Below are 25126 nucleotides of genomic sequence, written 5' to 3' on the forward strand. Positions count from 1 at the left end.
CAAAAACGCAGTTTCAAACTGGAAGGGATGACAGCAGTTGTCTTCTTACCCAAGTCCTCTAGTTACCATGAAGTGTTCTTCTTTTGTGCACTCCGACTAATTTATGCTCTGAACCCTACAACCACAAGTGCCATCAAAGTATTTAAAAAGTCCTTTGTTTCTTCTGGTCTTTTGGTTTATTGTTTTCCCCACCTCCACAACGAAGGGAATATAGTGGTTAGGATGGAAGTCTGGCCACATGTATCAGAGACCCCTCCCTCCCCCCAAAAAAAGCAGTGGTTCACACAAGATAAAAGCTTATTTCTTTTACATGAAATCCCAAGCTGATATGCTGGCACTAATCTGTGATGTCACCAGCAACCCAGGTTTCCTCCGTCTGTTGTGGGCTATGCCTGGGCTGGGTGCATGGCCCAAGATGGCACACCATCGTTTCCACATTCCAGCCTACGGAAGGTAAGAAGACTGAGAAAGGGAGCAGCACCCCTTGCCTTAGACAACACAGACCTGGGAGTTATATATACTGCTGCTGCTCACCTCCCATTGACCACTCTCATGGTCACGTCTTGGGGGTATGGGAGACTGGGACACATGGTCCTGATTCTGGGCAGCTGTGTACCCAACTGTGAAAGAAAGGAAAATAGGTAATAATGGAAGATAACCAGCAATCTCTATAGGGAAGAAAAAAAATCTGACCTTCTCCTTTTCGTTTTTCAGATAAAAAAAAAAAACCTGGCGTAACTACAAATGCGGGAACATTTTCACCCTCCAGGGTAAAGAAGCATTACCAGCATGTCTGCCTACTACAGGAACTATGGGTATGAGGAAGATCCAGATTACCCTGACTATTCAGGATCTCGGAACCGTACACGGGGGGATTTGAAAACTCAGGATTATTCAGACTCTCCAGGTGTTTTGAACAACTCAGACAACCCTCGCATCAGGAGCAGCCCATACTCTGGAGACTCCAGAACAAGTTCAGACTATCCCAGGCCTCTAGCAGAACCAGATTACCCTAGATCTTGGAGTAATCCGGATCAGCCTGGCACCAGAAGCAATCCATTCTCTACTGGCTCCAGACGAAGTACAGACTATCCTGGGTCTCTGGTAGAGCCAGATTATCCTGGATCTCAGAGTAATCCAGGCTACCCTAACACCACGAACAATCCATACTCTGCGGGCTCCAGAAGTTCGGACTATCCCACATTTCTGGCAGAGCCAGATTACACTGGATCTTGGAGTGAACCATACCATCCAGGCTCATTCAGAGAGCCAGACTACTCTAAATCCCAACAAAATTCTGACTTTGCAGGTTCCAGAAGCAGTGGAAACTATGCAGGCTCCAGAACAGATCCTGATTATCTGGGCTCTTTGGGAGAACCAGACTACCCTGGAGCTCAGGGAAACTCTAACCACACTGGCTCCAGAGATACACCCAACCATCCAGGCTCCAGAAGGAATCCAGAATTTGCCGGTTCCAGAATCAATCCATACATAGACACTCTAGGAGAGCCTGATTATCCAGGTGCTGAGAATCAACATAACTCTCCAGACATTTTTGGGGAACCAGATTATCCAAAGGCTGAGGACTATCAGACCTCTCCAGACTTTTGGGGGAAGCCTGATTACCCAGTTGCTGAGGATGGTCATGATTATGGCTTTCCTGAGACTTCAGAAATGACTAGAGCGTAAGTACAAGCATCTCCCTCCTTTGGGGTCGGGGCTGAAGGCTAGATCATCAGGCCAGTGGAACCTGGTTGGTGGTGTTTGGGTTAGGGACACATAAGATGGTTTCTGTGACCTGAAGGTTTGGTGAAATTTTCATACCTACCTGTAGCCTTCACCTGACCATGGACTTTCAGCCTGAGGTTTCAAGCCCTTACCTGAACATAATCTTTCATCACCTCTTGCTTGGATAACATCTTCTCCCTCTTTCTATCTAATCCCTACAAGATATTTAGATTCTAACTGTTTCAGCCCTGCTACTTTGCCAGTAAAGTTAGGGCTAAGACTTGACAGTTATGAACTCAAACATTTTACTCGGAATTCTAGCCATAGGAATGCATTTTAACCAAGAAAATCTTTTGAAACTCTAACTCCACAAAGTCAACTTGCTTCCTCAATTTTTTTTTTGGTTCAAGTTGTTTCAGCCACTCCTGATTTTTTCTAGTTTCATTTTTATTTTACGGTAATTATTGTCAGAATTGATCACTTTCCATGTTTACTGCAGATTTGGTGTATTGATCTTCTGCATTGGTGTTCTTTTCATCAGATTTTATGAACCATAGTTTTCCTCCATTGTTAGTATTCCTTTAAGCTCATTCTAAAAAACTAAGTCTCCTTTTTCCTGGTTCAGATTCTGTAATTTTAAATTTTGTCAAAAATCATTTTAATCTTCTGGCAATTTTTGGTCATTGACAAATTTTTTTAGGTACAGTTCTGGACATTGATAGTGTTAGTTTGGGTGACTTAGTTCTAGCAAGTCTGATTTTTTCTGGGGTAAGGTCCTGTTGCCAACAAGATGTGATTGTTTAGTCAGGTTATTTTTACTCTACAAAAATTTTTACCCTCTGACAATTTAACCAATAGAAGTCTAATTTGGTACGTACTAGTTCTACTCATTTGTTTATAAATACAACAAAAACTTATGCTTATATTTCTCTTGAGGAATAAGGACATACAATTTGGGTGTACAGCAGGATCACAATGTCTTCAGGAGGTAAATAGGACAATTAATAGAACCAGATCAAAAGGGCCTCCTTGGGGCACCTGGGTGGCTCAGTCAGTTGAGCAGCTGACTTCAGCTCAGGTCATGATCTCATGGTTTGGACTCACCGCTGTTAGTGCAGAGCCCACTTCAGATCCTCTGTCCCTCTTCTCTCTGCCCCACCCCTGCTCATGCTCTCTCCCTCAAAAATATATAAAACATTTAAAAAACAAAAACCAGGGGTGCCTGGGTGGCTCAGTCGGTTAAACATCTTACTTTGGCTCAGGTCATGATCTCATGGTTCATGGGTTCAAGCCCTGTGTTGGGCTCTGTACTGACATCTCAGAGCCTGGAGCCTGCTTTGGATTCTGTGTCTCTCTCTCTCTCTCTCTCTCTCTCTCTCTCTCTCTGCCCCTCCCTGGCTCACACTTTGTCTGTCTCAAAAATAAATAACCATAAAAAAAACCCCACAAAAACCCAAAATGGCCTCCTTGGTCTTATCCCCCACTGCCTGATTCATTATTCCAAAATAAACCTTTGATCCTTGCACTTCTTTGTTTCTCTCTTCCATGTTTTCCATAAGCTTTGGGAGACAGGCCATACTGCTTTGCTTATGAAAACTTTTAAGAAGGAGGATGCCAGCCAAAGACCAGCCTGCCTGACTTCCTCCTGTCTCCCCACCTCCACTAGGCCCTCCCCCCATCTAGTACAGTGCTTCTTGACCTGGACTGAACCTTAGAATCATTTTATTACCTGGGGAATTTTACAAATAATGCAGATGCCTGGGCCCATCCTGCAGACCTCCTGATGTCATTGTCTGGGGTGGGGCCTAGGGACTGGCATGTGCATAAAATTGAGACGATTGCTCCAGATTAATTGATTTTTATTGTCTTTCCTTTATATATTTGGCACTTCTATTTATGGTCTCACATTTTTGTTTATGCTGTTCTTCATCCTTGGAATGCCCTCCTTCTAACTCTTTATGTATGAATTTATCCTTCTAGTCCCACCTGGGATGTTTCTTTTCCATGTTAATATTCCTCCAAACTGCCAGCCAGATCTTTTCTCTTTCCTCTGAACTCCCTGGGCCTATCTTCTGGTACTCACCAGTTACTACCTATATTATAATTGCTTAGTTGTATCTAAGAAGCTCTACAGACTGGAGTGAGAGCTTCTAGAGGGTAGACACCCCATGTTTTTATCTTTGTGTTCTCACCCCCTAGACCATGCCTAATGCATGGTTGGCATTCAGTAAGCGTTTGTGGAATGAATGAACGGGTGGACGGATGATGAATGGATGACTGTCCTTACTATGCTACTAGATGAATATTGATCCATCATTTTGGGATTTCAGGGGGCTCAGCAGAACATCTTCAGTGCAACCCTCATTTCGTCATAGGGGTAATGATGGCCCCTTGGGCATCCTTGAGAGAGAGAATGATGATTACCCTGAAAGCATTGCAATGAAATCCCTGGAGGCGACAAATCCATATGGCCACTCTGTGCCTGGGGATCCTGGCAGTGGCTACGGTAAGCGGTTGTTAAGATGAAGATCATGTCCTGAGAAGAAAGTAAAATTGGTGCACTTAGGGGAGGAGTCATTAAAGAGTTCCAGGAAGAGAAGAATTGGTTTATCCCTCCTCCCTCAAACACCCATCATACAAAGGTTAAAACACTGAGGGTCTAGAGAAGACAAGCAGTATCATCACTTGTCAAAGCAGGCTGGTTAGGGGTTATGAAAAATGGGGGTGTGTACACCCTGTGTCTCCAGGAGGTGACTATATTCAGATTTGGTGCATTGGGGTTATGCAGGAATGCAGGCTTAGTATGGCTAAATCCTCAGATATTTCTTTTTTAAAAATAATTATTGATTTCTCTTTTCTTAAAATTTTTAACGTTTATTTTTGAGAGAAGGGGAGATAGAGGGAGAGAGAGAAAGTGCACATGTGAGAGTGGGGGAGGGGCAGAGAGAGAGAGAGGGAGCACCATATGAAGCAGGCTGCAGGCTTTGAGCTGTCAGCACAGAGCCCAATACGGGGCTCAAACTATGAACTGTGAGATCATGACCTGAGCTAAAGTCAGATGCTCAACCAACTGAGTCTCCCAGGTGACCCAATCCTCAGATATTTCTAAAGAAGCAAGAAATTTGTTTTTTCTTAAACATTTATTTACTTATTTTGAGAGAGATAGAGACAGTGCAGGCAGTGGAGGGGCAGAGAGAGAGAGGAAGAGAGAGAGAGAATTCCCAAGCAGGCTGGGCACTATCAGCACAGAGCCCAATATGGGCTTGATCTGACGAACCATGAGATCATGACATGAACATAAACCAAGAGTCAGACACTTAACCGACTGAGCAACCCGAGCACCCCAAGAAATCTGGGTCTTTGGGGCGCCTGGGTGGCTTAGTCGGTTAAGTGTCTGACTTTCGCTTAGGTCATGATCTCGTCGTTCATGGGTTCTAGCCCTGCGTCGGGCTCTGTGCTGACTGCCAGCTCAGAGCCTGGAGCCTGTTTCAGAGTCTGTGACTCCTTCTCTCTCTGACCCTCTCCTGCTCACGCTCTCTCTCTCTCTCTCCTAGAAATAAATAAAACATTTAAAAAAATTAAAAAAAAAAGAAATCTGGGTCTTTATGTGAAACATCCCAATTTTTACATTCTCAAAAAAAATTAAAACACTGAGCTGGGCAAACAAAATCACTTGTGGGCTAGATTCAGTTTATGTGGCTTCCAGGGGCCAGCGTTAGTTTAGCACATCCTACAAGTGCTCAGACAGTCAGCACTTGAGTATTCAGAGCCTACTGGGGGGCAAAGGGAGGGTGAGGCAGCTCTCTCCTCAAGTTATTTAGAGCGTAAGTGGGTGGGTGACACCAGCATGTCAAGACTACACACACACACACACACACACACACACACACACACACAATTAGCAAGGAGACTATTCATATGCCAACAGTCATCAATCATGTTGTCCTCAGAATCTGCTATGAGTAAAGGTTTAGCTCTGGGAAGCAAAGGAAATTCTAAACTTCTTATCTTCCAGGAGGAATAGGGACTTGCTGTCTGGTGAAAGAAGCAAGTTCATGACATGAGAGTCAATATTATAGAAACTTAGAGCCTGTGGGGGCCAGAATAGGGAAAGAGTGTCCATCCAAGAACAGAACGAGGGGCCCAAGTGCTGGTGGGTGCAGATGGCGGATTGCTTACACCTGAGAGGGTAGATGGGGAAGTGTTTGAAGCAGGCAGAGAGGAGGGGATGGGATGCACTGTCATGCACTGGTGAAAAACACTGACTATTACATATTTGCATAGAAAACATTCATTTTGGCTATTCCAAACCTTTATGCCATGCATTCTCAATGGGTTGGGGGGACAATATAAATCCCAAAGGGGTAAAATTTATTCTTGAAAGGCCAGAAGTGTCTTCTTCTTTTTATGTATAAAGCACCGATACATATATATAAGCAGATACACAGTATACCTGTAGTATTAAAATTTCATGGGGCAGGGTACTGGGGGGGAAAAATGTCTAAAAAGACTCTTTAGGGAGTCTTAGGGGGCCAATAATGAAAAAGACTGAGAAACACAGTCCTGACCCAAAGCAAGTGGAGTTAATAATGCCGAGCAGATTTTGAATGTTTCCTATGCCTTGAAGACTCTGCGAAGCACTTTACTTTCGTTGTCTTGTTTAAATCTGAACGATGAAATTTCACATAGCCACTACTGCTCTCCCTATTTATAGGTGGGAAAATGAGTGAAGATGGGAAAACTGAGGCTCAGAGGCTCAATGACCAAGATCACTGAGTTGCTAAGTTGAAGGAGCCAGTCTCTCTGACCCAAAACCTGACTCTTACTTATCCCATATTACTACTGGTTAATATCAAGGCAAATGCAAATAGATTCCTGACTACTCATGTTAAAAAAAAAAAAAAGAAGAAGAAGAAGTAGTCACATGTGATTTCTTTTTCTGAACTCCTTTGTAGGACCACGACTGTAGCCCTTGGCAATCATCTGCCCTTACTATGCCATCTTGATAGACTATCTATTCCTTCAGAACCCATCTTCATCTATGTGTTATTTAAGGCTCTAGGTGATTTTCCTAGTGTCACAGTGCCTGGCCATAGTAGGTGCTTAAGTAGTGCTAACTGAATTAATAGCAGCAGTAACGGTAAGGGATGTATCAGTTAGCTATTGCCACAGTAATGCTGCATAACAAGCAGTTGCAAAAAACCAATGTTGTATAATAAGGAAACACATTTCTTGCTCACACAACTGTAGGTTTGCTTGGAGTTTGATTGAACTAAGCTAGGTATGGCTGTGCTTGACTCCAGGCCATGGATTCTGTATCTAGAGCCTGGTGTCCTTCTTGAACCAGGAAGCCACCTGGGGGCACTGTTGTCCCGTGTTACAAGCTGGAAGTGCTCAAAGTGACAAGCAAAAACAACACAACATCTCTAAGGTTTCAGTTGGTTGGAACTGACACATGGTCACTTCTGCCATGTTCCACTGATAAAATTCACATGACTAAGCCCAGCTTCAATGGAGTTGTCCAGGGGGTGGTGGTATAATATTTGCTGAACAACAATTGATCTACTACAACAGTTGATGTGTGTGTGTGTATGTGTATGTATATATCTCTACTACAACAGTTGATATGTGTGTGTGTGTGTATATATATGTATATATATACACAATTGATCTAAAACAGTTGATGTGTGTGTGTGTGTGTGTGTGTGTGTGTGTATAGTTTGCTATGTCTCAGGATTACTTTAAGCATATTACATGTGTTAACTGATTCAATTCCCTCAACAATGCTATGTGAAGGGCTCATCATTATTCCTGTTTTAGAGACCATGATATTGAAGCTCAGAGAGGTTAGGTAACATGCCTGAGGGTATCAACTGGTAACAAAGCTGGGAATTGATCCCCAGGAGGAAGTTCAGAACTGAAATGTAAATTTGTGCATAGTTCTCATCAAAATGTGTTCCATTTTCTCTATTGAGGAGTTCAGCTTTTAATGTTTACTGTGGGTTAAGGGGCACCTGGGTGGCTCAGTCAGTAAAGCATTTGACTTTGGCTCAGATCATGATCACATGGTTCGTGGGTTCAAGCCCTGCGTTGGGCTCTGTGCTGACAGCTAGCTCAGAACCTGGAGCCTGCTTCAGATTCTGTATCTCCCTCTCTCTTTGACCCTCCCCTACTCATGCTGTCTCTCTCTCTCTCTTAGAAATAAATAAAACATTTAAAAAAATGTTTACTGTAGGTTGAATAAAAATATCCTGAAAGATTACACTGTTGTGTAGATGCTGAGAGTAGACTCTATCCCTAGGAAAATCATGCCATAGGGACACCTGGGTGGCTTAGTCAGTTAAGGGTCTACCTCTTGATTTTGGCTCAGGTCATGGTCTCACAATTTGTGGGTTCCAGCCCTGCTGTCAGCGCAGAGCCTGCTTGGATTCTCTCTCTCGTCCTCTCTCTCTGCCCCTCCTCTTACTCAGTCTCTCTTTCAAAATAAGCAAATAACATTAAAAAAAAGAAAGTCATGTCATATTTCAAATCTATTCATGCATCATTATAAAATGCTAGAAATAGAAAAAACTTCTGTGATTATCTAGACCAGTTTTTTGTTTGTTTCATTTTTGGGTCTTATTTTTCCTTAGAGCAGTTTCAGGTTCACAGTAAAATTGAGGGGAATGTACAGAGATTTCCCATACAACTCCTTTCCCCACATGCATAGCCTCCCCCATTATCAACATTTGCCACCAGAGTGGTAATTGATGAACCTACAAAGAACATCATTATCTCCTCGAGTCCATAGTTTATATCAGAGTTCACTCTTGGTGCTATAAATTCTATGAGTCATGTACAGAATTACTGAATCACTATATTGTACACCCTAATCTAATATATATGAGTTTGGACAAATGTATAATGACCTGTGTCACCATTACGGTATCATGCAGAATAATTTCAGTGCTCTAAATACCCTCTGCTCTGTCCATTTATCCTAACCCCCTAGACAAGTATTTTTTAAACTCTTGAGTTGTAAGCCATTAACAAGTTGTAAGTTAATCCTGAAAAATGAAGTGAAAAATAATGAACTAGAATGAGAATATACTAGAGAGCCTTTTATGTAGTCCAGCAAAGTATTGTTTAGTGAAACTTCTTTTTCAGTTATATGTGTGTAGGTTTGTCCTGGATCTTAGTATAATAAGTTTTAAAAAATTTTATCAGGTTTAAAATTTTAATTCCACTATAGTTAACATACAGTGTTATATTAAATTTGGTTGTACAATATAGTAATTCAGTAATTCTGTATATGACTCAGTGCTCATTGTGATAGGTGTACTCTTAATCCCTATCACCTGTTTCACCTGTTTCACCTGTTCCCCCTTCCTCCTCACCCCTGCCTCTGGCAACTATCAGTTTGTTCTGTATAGTTAAGAGCCTCTTTTTTGGTTTGTCTCTCTCCCTCTCTTATTTTCCTTTGCTCATTTGTTTTCTTTCTTAACTTCATTCTACATATAAGTAGAACCATATAGTATTTGTCTTTCTCTGACCGACTCCTTTTGCTTGCTCTAGATCCATCCATGTTGTTGCAGATGGCAAGATTTCATTCATTTTTTTGCAGCTGAGTAATATTCCATTGTAACAATTATTTTTAGCCATGGCTTGTACTTAAATGAGAACCACTGATTGAACCTATTTGTATGACAGCATTGCTTCCACATTTATGTCCTATTTTCTACCCAAACACTCAATCTGTTAGGTCTGTTAGGACCTCAAGGTCAAGGTTGAGATCTTACTGACCATCATGTGCTCAGTAATGCCTGGTGTGGTGGGATTAATTGGTGATATCTCCTGCCCCTTCATTCCAGTGGACCCTGCTTCTGTGGGTGAAAGGAACCCCTACCCAGCTTATAGAAACCCACCATTGTCTGGATGTGACTGGCACAAGTCACCCCAAGGTAAGGCTTACATGAATAGTAGCCAAAAAAAATCAACCTTAGAGACAAATGTATTCAAGGCAATACAGACATCGCTATTTCCTTTTGGCCACTGGTGTGGTAACTGATGCAGTACTTGCTTAATTTGCTATAATGGGGTTTCCTTTATATATGCAGACTTTTGTCTCTCCTGGAGATCAAGGTGCTTTCATCAGATCTCTTCTGGTTTCATGTGACAGAAACCCAACTCACATGGGCCCAAAGTGAATGTACTGGCTCATGTGGTGGGAAGGACAGGAAAGAAACAAAGAACTGAAGGTAGAATTACCTTCCACGACCCAGTATAGAGGTTGGCATATAGTAAATGCTCAGAGCTGTTTGTCAAATTAATTTGTGAATGAGTTACAGGAACAAGGGCCTCTGAGTCTGCATTGATCCCAATTTTTCTGAATAATCCTATAATTATTTATGATTCTAGAGTGTAGGAGCAGTCGGACTGGAGAATGACAGAATGTTGTGAAATCAATTAGGAAGCTCTCTAAGGATCACTGTGTGCAGTGATGAAGGTCTGATCATAGGCAGAGAGCAAGAAATTAAAAGGAAGCAAAAGAGAGAGGCCAGGGAATGCTAAAACCTGGAGGTAAATCTGTGAACAACAAGAAGTAAACTGACCAATGGGATCCTCTGTACAATAATGTGAATTGAGGAGCCTCATAACCTAAAACCATGTCTCACCTTCTGGCACCCTAGCCTTTATGACAGCTTTTAGCCTCCTTCTTTAAGAGTCTTCTCAAGGAGGTGTATATCTTCAAGGGTTAGGGACTGCTACTTGGGAGGGAAACCATGGAGGTATAAATGATCACACTCTCCATTTGGTTCCCACTCACGCAGAAAATGGCTTTAACTACTGAGGAAAAAGAATAGCTTTTAACTTCACTGGCCTGCTCTGTCTAGCCAGTCTGAGGTTGGGGCCTCTAGTAAAAGAAGAGTCCCAGAAGGCAGAGAGAATTAAAGAAATAGAAAACCCAAAAATGAATCTGGTTTTCATTATTTTGCTTTGCATTGGTTTGGATTCTCAAACCACGTACAATTAGTTGGTGTACAGCCTCCTGATAAAACATCACTTTGATGGGTTACGCTTTGCACCTAGGAAGGACCCAGCACATGGTAGGTACTCATAAATGTTTATTTATTTATAAATGAATAAATGATACATCAGCATCTTGTTACAGGAAGGGGCCAGGCCGAAGTGATTAAGAGGCCCTGCTTTGGGTCTAGATGGACCTGGGTTTGACCTTCAGCTCTGGTACTTGCTGGTTTTGTAAACTTAGGCAAATTGCATCTTTGGGTCTCAGTTTTCTTAGCTATAAAATGGGGTTTATCGTTGTATATACTGCATAGGGTGATTATGAAAATTAAATTATATACTCTTTAAAGTACTGGGCCTGCAGTAATGGCAGATATTTTTACTATTAATTATCATTGGTGGGGAGAAGGAATAGAGTTTCAGTCCAATCCTGCCATTTAATGAAAGCATGATGAGGGGCACCTGGGTGGCTTAGTCGGTTAAGCGTCCGACTTTCGCTTAGGGCATGATCTTGCGGTTCGTGGGTTCGAGCCCCGCGTTGGGCTCTGTGCTGACTGCCAGCTCAGAGCCTGGAGCCTGTTTCAGTCTGTGACTCCCTCTCTCTCTGACCCTCCCCTGCTCACACTGTCTCTCTCTCTCTCTCCTAGAAATAAATAAAAACATTAAAAAAAAAAAAAAAAAGAAAGCATGATGAGAAGGGCAGTTGTGGCGGGGAGTGTCAACTCATTTCTGTGCACCTCAGTTTCCCCAACTATTAAAGTACTTGGCCGAGGTGATTTCTGAATCAGGTCTATTGGGTAGAAATTGTGTTCAGGTGCCTTGTACTGAAATAGGATGGCTTAGCAATTTATGTTTCTCATGTAACAAGAAGTGTGGAGGGAAGGGGTTCCCGGTTTGTATGGCAGTCTGCCAGGTTGCCCTCAAGGACTGTGTTTCTTCCATAGCTTCTTTCTCAACCATCCTTCTCGGGTGAGTGTTTGTCCTTTTGTTTTCAAAATGGTGGCCCTCTGGTGAGGAAGACGGAGAAATGGTGAAGGGTAAAAAGTGAAACTAGGCAGACTGTTACCTTTTGAAAAGCATTCCTGGAAGCTTTATGTCTCATTGGCCAGAAGGGGATTGTAGGTCTATCTTTAACCACAAACGAAGTGAGAAGAATTTTAACTGAGTACAGTGCCTACACAGGAAAGGTGGCTTCTGGGGGTATGAGAAAAATGGAGAGCGGATATGGGGAGGCAGACAAATAGCAGGGCTGGCTACCCAAGGGAGTTAAGAGATAATAATTATATTACTATAGAATTTTTTTTTTTTGAGAGAGAGAGAGAGAGAGAGAGAGAGAGAATCCCAAGCAGGCTCCATGCTCAGCACAGAGCCCCACACAAGGCTTGATCCCACAACCTGAGCCGAAATCAAAAGTCAGACACTCAATGACTGAGCCACCCAGGTGCCCCAATAATTGTATTACTATAAACCTGTCTGGATTTATATAGGTATATAAAATTATAAACATAAAATATATGTTTTAGGCCAGGGGCACCAAATTAAAGAAGGAAAATCTTGCCCTTTGATTATGAGTCATTTAGAAGAATCTCTGCCTTCTGTTTCTAGAACCCTATTGTCTTTAATGAAGGATTCTGTTTCCTTACCTAGCTACCAATTTCTTACTTAGCTACCAAGACAGAAGTCTCTGCAGAAAAACATACCTCTTCATGAAGAGAGCTCCCTGGTGCAGATGTAGGGAGTTATGTTTATGATTTGTGTAGGACTGGCTTTGGCAATCTCATCCTTGTTTTTTAACAAGTGTGAATGGGGCATCTCTCTGTGACCGTCATCCTTTTTCCTGGTGGCTCATGACACTGCCAGTGTGACTGCTCTATGAGGTCTTTGGAAGGCCACTCCGGTGGAGAACAAGCCTTGGAGGAGGCAAGAGATGCTGTCTGATGACCAACTGAATGAAATCATCATTGAGGCTGAGAATGTTCCATATGGGGTTGTTCCGGAAAAGACACTGGTGAACCCAACCTTCAGTATGGTCTCATCCATTTCTGACATTGATGTGACAGACTCTCAGAGTTTCAACAACCCAAATGACAAAAAGAGCAAGCAGTTGTTGAGGTTTTCCACATCTTTGAATGAATCGTTTCCTCGGACCCTTCATCGTAGCCCAGGAAGTGTGGGCATAGACACTTCACATGAAAACATTCAAGGTGGTGAGACACTGGGAGGAAAGGAGTTAGGAAGGGCTCAAGGAAGGCCTTCAAGTTGTCCATGAGGTTTTTAAATTTTAAGACATCAAATAGGTTGAAGTTTGGTAGATGACCTAACGGATGGATCCAGGAAGGGGCACTTTGGAGCACCTAACACCTAAAAAGGAGTTTACCATGACCAACCTCACTTTCCTTTTTATTGTTTTTTTTTTTAATGTTTGTTTTTGAGAGAGAGTACAAGTTGGGGAGGGGCAGAGGTGGGGGGCAGAAGATCTGAAGCTGGCTCCATGCAGCCAGCAACAAGCCCAATATGAGGCTAGGACTCAAGAACTGCAAGACCATGACCTGAGCTGAAGTCAGATGTTCAACTGACTGAGCCATTCAGGCACCCCCCAAGCTCACTTTCTGTGCCTGGTAGTCTGCCGAGCACTTCCTTTGTTTCCATCAAATTTAGTTTTACTTACTCCCCACGCTTTGAGGCTGGCACATTTGTTGCTTCCATTTACTCGATGAGATTAAATGACCTGGCAGACCCAGGGCCCAAATGCAGGTCTGTCTGGTTTCCAAGCCTGATGCCTCAACCGCTGTCCTGCTTTGGTCCAGTTCCTCCCCATCCTGGATTTGGCAACATAGGATGGCCCTTATTGCCAAGTCCGCCATGACACCAGGTCTTAGCCGACACTACTCCCCTGCCTTTCTGTTCCTGAGGCCAAACAGTGGTTTCTTGGCTGCTGTTTCTGTTTCATCTCCTAATTCTCCAGGCATAAAGTCTAGCCACTCTCAGTGATTGCTAAGACGGAAAAAAAATCCATTCACACTAAAGCATTTTGTGGGCTTAGCCCCTTTATTGAAGATTGGGGTGTCTCCCCTCATGCTGCTGCCTTCCACATCTCTGTGTTCTTCTCCTCCTCCTCGTCCTTTCTTCCCTCTGTCTAGCCCCACTTCACTCTCAGGAGAGACATATTCCTTGTCTTCAGCAGAGTGAGTTGGTGGCCCTCTTTTGGAGATTTCCTTTTCACACCAACTAGGTCAATTATGGAGTTTCAGCTCCATAACCAGGGAGCCAGCCCACTCCCTCTGTAGTTACCCCAGTCATTAGGCCCCCAACTGGCTTCCTCATCATTACAAGATGGTGACAGCAGCTCACATGTGGCCACACAACAACATCCAGAGGAAAAGGATCTGTATTTTTCTTGTTTTCTTTTCTTTTTTGAGAAGGAAGAAGCCTTTTCCAAGACACTCCTCAACAGACCACCCATCACAGAACATTGGCCAGCATCTTGTTACATGCTCATGCCTAAATCAGTCATCTGCGAGAATGAACTTGGACTCAAGGGACTCATACCCTATGCCTGAAGATGGGTCCCACCTGCAGAAGCTGAGGGCCTTGGGAAAGAGGGAGTAGATTTCCCCCCAAAAATCAGTACTCTATTAAAAAGGAGAGATGATGTGGGGCGCCTGGGTGGCTTAGTCGGTTAAGCGTCCGACTTTCACTTAGGTCATGATCTCGCGGTTCGTGGGTTCGAGCCCCGCGTCGGGCTCTGTGCTGACTGCCAGCTCAGAGCCTGGAGCCTGCTTCAGTCTGTGACTCCCTCTCTCTCTGACCCTCCGCTGCTCACGCTGTTTCTCTCTCTCCTAGAAATAAATAAAAATATTAAAAAAAAATAAAATAAATAAATAAAATAAAAAGGAGAGATGAGTAGGGAAGATGATCAACAGTATCTGTTGATACTGAGAAGATGGGAGAGTCATTCCAGGGGGCAGAAGAGCATATATGACAACACTCAAGAAATGTAATGAAGACGGGGCACCTGGGTGACTCAGTCTATTAAGTGTCTGACTCTGGCTCGGGTCATGATCTCATGTTCCATAAATTCGAGCCCTGCATTGAGCTCTGTGCTGACAGCTTGGAGCCTGGAGCCTGCTTCTCATTCTGTGTGTGTGTCTCTCTCTCTGCCCCTCCCCCTGCTTGTGCTCTCTTTCTCTCTCAAAAATGAATAAACATTAAAAAAAAAAGGAATTGTAAAGAAGATGCCTGGGCCTAGAGTATGGGGGTCAAGAGAAAATGGTGCCAGCAATCAAGTGAGGGAGGACAGTGACCCTGACCAGATGTGCAGGGGCTTGTTGGCTTCAATGCATATTTCTTCTCAAAGAAAAAAAGGAAAATATCAAATGTTGCACGCAAACATTATCATTTGCTTTGCGTTGAGAAATACACCAGGTTGCCCTCTTGTTTTCATTTGTGGCCTTTGGGATCACTGAGCCCCTATATCCTTCTTTCCTTGTGTTCTTGTAAAAACATGCTCTAAGTTCAGTGCTGTCTTTTAAAATGTTGATATTCTGTGAAAGAAACAGACTGAAACTCCATTTGTTTTCCTCCACAGGACAAAAGTTAATCGCATCTTTGACACCAATGACCTCTAGAGACAGAATTAAAGCCATCAAGAATCAGCCAAGAACCATGGAAGAGAAAAGGAACCTTAAGTATGGACCCAAAGCTTTTCTTCTTCCCAAATTTCATGTGAACCTCAGTCTTCTACTTTTGCACCATCTTAGAAAGATAAGAAATAAATGCAAGGGAAAAGGACAATCTTGCTACAGAAGAATTTCAAATAATCTGCATAGACACTCCTCTGTCCTCTCTTAGTGATGTGCTTTCAAAGGGTTGAGTATGGAAAGCAAGGGAGAGTAACTTTCCAGTGATGAGGTCAAGTTTACACTCCCCTTCGGCCAGGTGGTCAAGATTAGCATCGCCAGAGATAGATGGTCAGAAGAGCACATTCCTTCTGTGGTACTCTCTCCTAAAGACAGTAACCTCAGTGTCACCAGAGAAAAAATCAGGCAACCCCCTGACTGAGGGACATTTTACAAAATACCTGACCAGCACTCCTCAAAATTGTCAAGGTCATTAAAAATAAGGGAAGTCTGGGGTGCCCAGGTGGCTCAGTCAATTAAGCATCTGACTCTAGATTTCGACTCAGGTCATGATTTTATGGTTTGTGAATTCGAGCCCTTGCATCAGGCTCCACACTGTGTGGAGCCTGCTTGAGAGTCTCTCTCTCTGCCTTTCCCTATCTCTCTCTCAAAGTAAATAAGTAAACAAACAAAAAAAAATCTGAAAAATTGTCAGAGACTAGGGAACCCTTTTTTTTCATTTTTAAAATGTTTTAATTTTTTTATTTCAGAGAGAGTGAGTGCGAGTGTGAGTGTGAGTGGGGGAGGGGCAGAAGGAGAGAGAGAATCCTATGACCCTGGGATCATGACCTGAGTTGAAGTCAAGCAGACTAGAGGATTCTAAAGAGACATGACAACTAAATTAAATGTGGTATGGGATCCTGAAATAAAACACAGCATTCATGGAAGATTGAGTGAAATCAGGATAGTGTGGGGTTTTAGGTAATTGTAATATGCTAACTAACATTGGTTTCTAGTTTTGACAAACTACAATGGAAATATAAGATGTTAATAGGAGAAAATGGTGAGTCATGTATAGGAGTTTTCTTTACTGTTTTTTCAACGTTTCTGTAAATCTTGAATTACTCTAAAATTCAAAGTTTACACAAAAAAAAAGAAGAAGAAGGACTCAAAAGCTTTCTAAGGCCAAGAATTTAAAAAAAAAAAAAAAGAGTGAAAGAGTGAGGACTATTTTCAGCCTCAGACTACTTTACATTTACTGTTCTTCAGCCTTTTTCTTTTTTTCTTTTAAATGTTTATTTATTTTTGAGAGAGAGAAAGAGTACATGAGCCAGGGAGGGGCAGAGAGAGAGGGAGACAGAGGATCTGAAGCAGGCTCTGCACTGTCAGCACAGAGCCCAATGTGGTGCTCAAACTCAAACCATGAGATTATGACCGAGCTGATGTCAGATGCTTAACCAACTGAGCACCCAGGCGCCCCACAGCCTTTTTCTTTTGCAATTTGTCATCTTGGCAGAAAATAATAGAGTGGTTGCAACAATTGCTAATAAATAAATCAATAATGCAGTTGTTCTGGGTTTGCAAAGATAACTTGTCAAGTCTGACAACAGAGATGGATTTGTCAACAAGAAGCTTACACATGAGAAACAGGAAATCAGGCCAAATCAAGGTAGAGGAAACTGCCAGACAGGACAGGAAACTTTAGCTGGAGTGATACAGGCTGCCTCGCCCAAGCAGGAGGCCATGTGGGCCAAGCTGTGGAAGATGGAGATGTGGGGATAGGCATTTGGGTGGACAAAGAAAACCAGGAAAGGCCCAGAGCAAAGTAGCTGCGATGAATTCATGGAAAGGTAAAGATGCCAACTGTGGCTGGATCCTTCTAAAAACACTCTTCTATTTCTCATGTTTTTATTTTATTTTTGAGAGAGAGAGTGTGCATGTGTGCACACAGAAGCAGGGGAGGGGCAGAGAGAGAGGGAGACTGAGGATCCAAAGGAGGCTCTGCATTGACAGCAGAGAGCCCACATGGTGCTTGAACTCCCCAGCCTCGAGGTCATGACCTGAGCCCAAGTCAGATGCTTAACTGACTGAGCCACCCAGGCACCCCTACACTCTTCCCTTTCAGACTCTGCATGGCCGCCTCTGTCATGGAACAAGGAGCTTGTGAGGGCCCCAAAGACTTTAAAACAGGATTTTTCAACGTCAGTGTGCACAGTATTGGGGGCTGGATCATTTTCTGTTGTGGGGGATTGTCCAGTTTATTATAGGGGGTTTAGCACATGCCTGGGCTCTACCTAGTAGATGTCAGTAGCAAACCTCTCTCCCTTACAGTTCTGACAACTACAAATGTCTCCAGACATTGAGAAATTGTTCCTTGGGGGACAAAATCTCCCTAGGTGGAGAACCACTCAAGGGTGGTGACTTATAGGAACCTTCCCCCTCCCCCTGCAACAATTATTACTCATACCCTCCTCCCTTCCCCCTCCTCTTTCCATTCTATCCATCCTGGCCTCCTTGGGGGACTCATGTTGGCTGTTCCCTATACCATGGAGTAATCCCTTATCCATACAACTAACTCCTCCCCTCCTTCAAGACTTTGCTCAAATGTCCTGCTCTTTCAAATTATAACACAATCCCCATCCCAGCATTTCCCATCTCCTTACCTTGCTCTGTTTTCCTTTTTCTTTCCCGTTGTACAAATCACTTTGATTTATTGTTTATTGTCTTCCTCTTCCAACTAGGATGTCTGCTCCATGAGGCAGGGAAATCATTCTCTTTATCTCACTACTCAGCTCATGCCTAGCACACCACAGACATTCAGTAATTATTTGGGGAATGAAACGATTACAGCATTTGTATCTCTCCCTTTCTTCTGGAATTCCCCACAGGAAGATGGTTGACAAAGAGAAAAGTAAGCAATCCAGCCGTATCCTTGAACTCAACTGCTGTGCTCAGTGTCTGAACTCCATTTCACGGGTAAGAGGTCTTTATTTCAGTCAACAAAATGGGCATGCTACAAAGATAAAAACAGGGAGGTTGCAGAGTGGGATGAAAAGTATCCAAGGGGAAGAGGAATCAAACTTCGGGGCTGTTTTATTGAAAACCATAGAAATTGGGTCAGTCTAGGTGCAGAGAAACCAGATGGGCATGCAGAGGTCTAAGAGGTTGCTGAGTTATTTAGACAGTATAGCTATTGTGAGTGTCACTTTTTAAAAAATTAAAAAAAAATTTTTTAATATATTTTATTTTGAGAGACAGAGACAGAGTGTGAGCTGGGGAAGGGCAGAGAGAGAGGGAGACACAGAATCAGAAGCAGTCTCCGGGCTCTGAGCTGTCAGCACAGAGCCTGACGCAGGGCTCAAACCCACAGCCTGTGAGATCGTGACCTTTGCCAAAGTCGGACACTCAACCCACTGAGCCACCCAGGCGCCACTGTGAGTGTCACTTTCAACAGCAAACCTGGGGAGGTAATAATAGTACTCACCTGGAAGAGTGGTCTAGCAGATTAAATGAGATAACATTTGCAAACACGCTTAGCGCGTGTCTGGCATATTGTAATGCTCTAGAAACAGTGGCCATTTTTGCTATTACGAGACCTGCTCCGTAGGTGTTTGTTGAGTGAATGTCTACCACATGCGCTGTGCTCCTACCCCAGGCGTACCGGAGGTCTAAGAACAGCCTGTCAGAACTGCTCAGTTACATCAGTCTGTGGCACAAGACGTTCAAGGTCATCGGAGGCAAGTTTGGAACCAGTGTCCTCTCCTATTTTAACTTTCTGAGGTGGCTTTTGAAGTTCAACATTTTCTCGTTCATTGTGACCTTCAGCTTCATCATCATCCCTCAGTTTACTGTACTTGAAAAGAACACCCTCCAATTTACTGGATTGGAATTTTTCACTGGGGCGGTAAGTTCTCCCTTTCCCCCCACCTGGAAACCCACCACCTCAGAAACCCCCAGGCACCCCAATCCACAGTATTCTTTTTATTTTTTATTTTATATTTTTCTTTTTCTTTTTTTTTTTCACAGTATTCTTTTGAACAGCAACCATAATTTATTTACCCATCTCCCTATTGAGACTTAGAGCCCCTGCCTTGTGAGTTTACCTTCTAGAAGAGATTTCTGCCATTGGGATTCTGTAGACCAGAGACTGACAAACTATAGCTGGGGCCACATCTGGCCTGCCTCCTATTTTTGTACAGCCAATGAACTAAGATTGATTTCTACATTTTTAAATGGTTGAAAAAAATCAAAACAGGGATAACATTTTGTGAAACATGAAAATTATTGTGAAATTCAAATGTGTGTCCATAAATAAAGTCCTTTTAGAACACAGTCACATCCATTCGTTTAGGTGTCTGTGATGCCTTCCTGCTACCGTGGCCAAGTGGAGTTGTTGCTATAGCTACCAAGCCAGATATTTCCTACCTAGCTCTTCACAGAGAAAAATTGCTGACTCTTGAAGTACAATGTTGAAAATCAGGTTCTTCTACTTATCTTTTAAAATTTCCTTTTCTTTTAAAAATTCTTCCTTGGGGGGCGCCTGGGTGGCTTAGTTGGTTAAGCATCTGACTTTCGCTCACGTCATGATCTCGCGGTTTGTGGGTTCGAGCCCTGCGTCGGGCTCTGTGCTGACTGCCAGCTCAGAGCCTGGAGCCTGTTTCAGAGTCTGTGACTCCCTCTCTCTCTGACCCTTTTCTGCTCACGCTGTCTCTCTCTCTCTCTCCTAGAAATAAATAAAACACTAAAAAAATAAAAATAAAATAAAAATAAAAATTCTTCCTTGGGATAAGTGTATTAAAGGAGAATTATTATGTAAATTTCTTTTTCATTTTTCTCCTCATTGTGATATATATATTTAATTTAATTAATTTATTTTTTAGGGGCACCTGCGTGGCTCAGTCGGTTAAGTGTCCAACGTCGGTTCAGGTCATGATCTCATAGTTTGTGAGTTCGAGCTTCATGTCGAGCTCTGTGCTGACAGTTTAGAGCCTGGAACCTGCTTCGGATTCTGTGTCTCCCTCTCTCTCTGATCCTCCCCTGCTCACACCATCTCTCTCTCTCTCTCTCTCAAAAATAAAAATAAACGTTAACATTTTTTTAAATTTATTTTTTAAAGTTTATTTATTTTGAGATAGAGCACAAGCATGTGAGGAACAGAGAGAGAGAGGGGGAGAGAGAGAGAATCCCAAGCAGGCTCCACACTGTCAACACAGAGCTAGACAAGAGGCTTGAAACCCTAAACCATGAGATTGTGACCTGAGCTGAGATGAAGAGTTGGATGCTTAACTAACTGGGCCCCCCAGGTGCCCTGATACATATTTTTTATATTTGTATATATATAACATTTTGTTATGAAAATGTTCAAATGTACAGGAAATAAAGAGTAGTACATGAACACTCATATGCCCACTATGTAGGTTTCTAAATTGTTAACATTTTGCCACATTGTTTTATCTTATTATTTTTTGGAAGCATTTTGCAGTAAATTACAGATATTAGGATATTTTACTCCAAATCTCTTCAACATGCATCTTTGCAAAATAAGGACACTTTCTGCAGTTATCACACCTAGCAAAATTAAAAATTAATATCTTCTAAAATCCAGACCATATTCAAATCTTCCTGGTTGTTCCCCAAATGTCTTTCCTAGCCTGCTTCTTCAGACCAGGATCCAATTAAGCCCACACTTTGTCTTCAGTTGCTTTTTCTCTGAATTCTCAATTAATCTAGAATGATCTCTATCTCCAGACACAGCCTCCTTTTTTCTTGACATTGGCCTGTTGTAGAAATTGCAGGCCAGTTGTCATACAGACCCCAATGTCCTGCCTCTGGAATCATTTGATTGTTTCTTTATGGTCTCTCTGACTTGTTCCTCTCACCCCTATTTCCTGTAAATTGCAACTTAGACCTAAGGGCTTGATTTCTTTCGTATCGAACATGTTTGACCATAATACTTAACAGATGACTGGCTGTCCTGGTTTTAGTCATGCTTTGCTTGGTCCCTGGGTTCAGGTGGTGACAGCTGGGTCCCTCTATTGTAAGGAGGGTTCGAGAGTCCTTGCCCAACTCGAAGAGCCTAGTAGTAAAACGTCTACATTCTCAGTGACCTTGGGTGACATTTCCCTGCAAGCAAAATGTCAAAACTGACTGATGCAAGTTTCTTGCCGATAGAAAAGGTGAAGTGTGCTGACCATAGTCTTGTTTTCTCCAGAGACCCACCTGACCTGGGCTTTATTGTCCCTTTCAGGGTTATTTTCGGGACACAGTGATGTATTACGGCTTTTACACGAATTCTACGATCCAACACGGGAGCAGCGGAGCATCCTACAACATGCAGCTGGCCTACATCTTCACAGTCGGAGCGTGTCTGATCATCTGTTTTTTCAGTTTGCTATTCAGGTAGGGAGTGTCTGCCTTCCTCAATCCTAAGCTCCTTTTGGATTTAGGTAAAATTCAAGAGAGTCAAAAGTTCCCCAGGAAGCAATTTCTCTGCAGTTTTGACTTTCTATTGCTGTCTGATCATTCCTGTTTTATAACACGAACTCTAAGTTTGGATAAAGAAGGGAGGTTTTTGTGTGCTTTCAAGGAAATTGGTCAGTCTGAAAATAGAGATGGAGTGACCCAACTAGGTATATGGAAGGAAAGGCATGGATGGAAAACTGTCCCTTTGACAGATGTTCAACCTTTGTATTCGTTTACTAGGTTTTCCATAACAATGTGCCACAGACTGGGTGGCCCAAACAACAGAAATGTATTTTCTCAAGTTCTGGAGGCTAGAAGTGTAAGATCAAGGTCCTGGCAGGGTTGGTTTCTTCCAAGGCCTCCCTCCGGGGCTTATAGATGCCTGCCTTCTCACTGTGTCCTAGTAGGGCCTTCCCTCGGTGCATGTCTGAGTCCTAATCTCCTCTTCTTGTGGAGATTCCAGGCATATTGCCTGAGGGCCCACCTCGCTGCCCTCATTTTAACTTAATTACCTCTGTAAAGATCCTATTTCCAACTACCATTGCTTTCTGAAGGTTAGGGGGTTAAGGGTTGGGGTCTCAGCATATGAGTTTTTAGCGTATATAGTTCAGCCTATAACAACCTCACTGCCAGCACAATAATTCAAAGTAATATGAGATTTCGTTTTGTCCTATCAAACTAGGAAACAAATTTTGGAAAGATATTTCCTAAGCATTTTTTACATGCCAGGCTCAGTGCTGAGTGCTTCCTGGGCTGATTTCACTGAGTCCTGCTGACGTCTCCATGCTATTAGCACCTGCCTTTATCAAGTGCTTATTGTTCTGACCGCTACATTGACTTGTGGTTGGCTGAACAATTCCCCCGGCCTCCCAAAGATGTCCATGGCCTAATCCCCAGAACCCGTGAATATCTTACGTTAAATGGCAAAAGGGACTTTGTGGATGTGACTGAGATAAGGATCTTAAAATGGACCAGTTAATCATAAGCGTCCTTATAAGTGAGAGGAGGGAAGGCCAAAGTCAGAGAGAATGGAAGACGCGGCTCTCCTGGCTTCAAAGACTGGAAGGACCATCAGCCAAGGAATGCGGGCAGCCTCTAGAAGCTGGAAAAGGCAGGGAAACAGATTTCCCCCTAAAGTATCTGGAAGCAACACAGCTCTGCTGACATCTTGATTTTAGAAACATTTCCTGATTTCTGACTTCCAGGAAGAGAATAAATAAGGATGTGTTGTTTTAAACCACCTAAGGTTGGGACAGTTTGGTACAGCAGCTAGAGGAAACTAATACAACTCTCATAAAGGCTCTGTGCATGGATACTATTATTATCCCCATTATATAGATGTGGAAACTGAGGCTTATAGCAGTTGAAAGAACAAAGATCCCCCAGCTGGAAATCCAGGATTATAAGCCAGACCTATGAGATCCTGAAGCCAGTGCTCTTAACCATTATGTTGTGATTGCACTGTCCCAGTAGAACCTGGGGCTGAGTGTTCCATGTCACCTGTCACTGTTAATGGTAGGACTCCCCTTTGCTTCATTCCTGCACTCCCCAGTGCCTGTTTCAATAATGCTTGAGTATTTTGGTTTCTGCCTTCCCTAGCATGGCCAGGTATTTCCGGAACAACTTCATTAACCCCCACATCTACTCCAGAGGGATCACTAAACTTATTTTCTGCTGGGACTTCACCATCACTCATGAAAAAGCTGTTAAGCTGAAACAGAAGAATCTCAGCACTGAGATAAGGGTAAGGCAAGCTTGCTTTTCACAACACCTTCCCACAGCTGAGTTCCTTCAGTATGTCTGTAACTTTTCTTTCTTTTTTTTTTTTAATTAAAAAAATGTTTATTATTTATGAAAGAGAGAGCACACATGTGAGCTGGGGAGGGACAGACAGAGAGGGAGACACAGAATCTGTAGCAGGCTCCAGGCTCTGAGCTGTCGGCACAGAGCTTGATGCGAAGCTCGAATCCATAAACCATAAGAACATGACCTGAGTCAAAATTGGATGCTTAACCGACTGAGCCACCCAGGGGCCCTATATCTAGAGACATTTTGATTGTCACAGTTAGGGGGAGGATGCTACTGGACGTTGCTAAACATCCTGAAGTGCACAGGACAGTTGTCACAATACGGAATTACTGGCTGAAAATGCTAAAAATGCTGAGGTTGAGAAACCCTGGTTTATAGAAAAAAACTTACTGAAAAGAAAGAAAAAGGAGAGAGAGAGAGAAAACCACAAACAAAAATACCCACCCGCAGACTCTTAAATACAGAGGACAAACTGGATGCTGCTAGAGGGGACATGGGTGGAAGGATGGGTGAAATCAGGGGGAAAAAAGAGGGAGAAGAATTTGTAAGCAAAGAGGCTTTGACAGAAGGTTTGAAGACGTTAACTTCCTTGGTGTAGATTCCCAGCCTTATGCTTCCAACAAGAGTTCAATGACCTCGCAGTGCTCTCCTCAAGAGCACAGTCCCAATCTGTTGGTCTCTGTTTCTCTAAGATGGAAAAGTTGATTGACTCGGTGACGGGGGTTCTTGGTCCACTTGAGATTTCCCCATGGGTCTCTCATAATCCGCATCCATCATGCCCCTGTCTCTCTCCTGTGCATCTGGGGTGGGTTGTGTCCCAGAGTGGTAGATATTCCCCTGCACAGTCTTTGCTAACAGGTGATAGGGTACCGAGGGCCAACCTGACTTCCCTGTGTTTATAGGAAAACCTGTCAGAAATCCGTCAGGAGAATGTCAAGTTAACGCTCAATCAGCAGCTGATCCATGTGTCGGCCCACTTGGCAGCCTGGGTCATCTCTACCGGAGTGGCCGTTGCCTGCTGCACAGCTGTTTATTACCTGGCCGAGAACAACTCAGAGGTAACCAGAGGGGCAGGGGCGGCGGGGGCCAGGGCACAAAACCAGATGAAGGGTGAGATCCTGGAGGGGAGGGAGGTGTGGAGCTGCTCCTGGAACCAGACTCCGTGGCGGGCAGCCTGGCATCGGCTGGAAGCTTGTGAAAAAAAATGCAGAATCTTGGGTCCCTGCCTTGGCTCACGGCCTCAGAATCCTGACATCATCCCCTGGTGATGTGTATGCACACCTCAGAGTGAGAAGCTCTGGGCTCGTGGAGAGATGAGAACTTTGGGCCGCAGACCTGGGATTAAGTTTTGCTTTCTTCCTTTATTATTATATCCCTAACACCTCCCACTGCCCCTGGCACTGAGTAGACGCTCCAAGTGTTGTGATCTGATGGACTTTGATGAGCCAGTTAACCTTGCTGAGCCCTGGACTCCTCACTTGCAAAACAGGAACGATCGTACC

The 25126-nt window shown here is 43.3% G+C and overlaps 1 protein-coding gene across 2 annotated transcripts in view; it reads left to right on the forward strand.

Annotated features, from left to right (window-relative positions):
• Positions 1-771: 771 nt before the first annotated feature.
• The window catches only part of TMC5 (transmembrane channel like 5), a 50640-nt gene continuing 26285 nt past the window's right edge, over positions 772-25126 (forward strand). Inside the window, exons 1-9 of one of the 2 annotated variants that reach the window (XM_039255872.1) lie at positions 772-1685; positions 4059-4234; positions 9579-9668; positions 15323-15422; positions 18242-18329; positions 19009-19257; positions 21601-21752; positions 23415-23559; positions 24527-24682. In XM_039255872.1, coding sequence (XP_039111803.1) covers positions 790-1685; positions 4059-4234; positions 9579-9668; positions 15323-15422; positions 18242-18329; positions 19009-19257; positions 21601-21752; positions 23415-23559; positions 24527-24682 — 2052 coding nt within the window. In that variant the 5' untranslated portion in view covers positions 772-789. Of the gene's footprint in view, positions 1686-4058; positions 4235-9578; positions 9669-12422; positions 12939-15322; positions 15423-18241; positions 18330-19008; positions 19258-21600; positions 21753-23414; positions 23560-24526; positions 24683-25126 lie in introns of those variants that run through there. The other variant, XM_039255873.1, reaches the window with a different exon arrangement.

The sequence above is a fragment of the Hyaena hyaena genome, unplaced genomic scaffold (genome assembly GCF_003009895.1).
Source record: "Hyaena hyaena isolate Hyena2069 unplaced genomic scaffold, ASM300989v1 scaffold_550, whole genome shotgun sequence".
Lineage (NCBI taxonomy): Eukaryota > Metazoa > Chordata > Mammalia > Carnivora > Hyaenidae > Hyaena > Hyaena hyaena.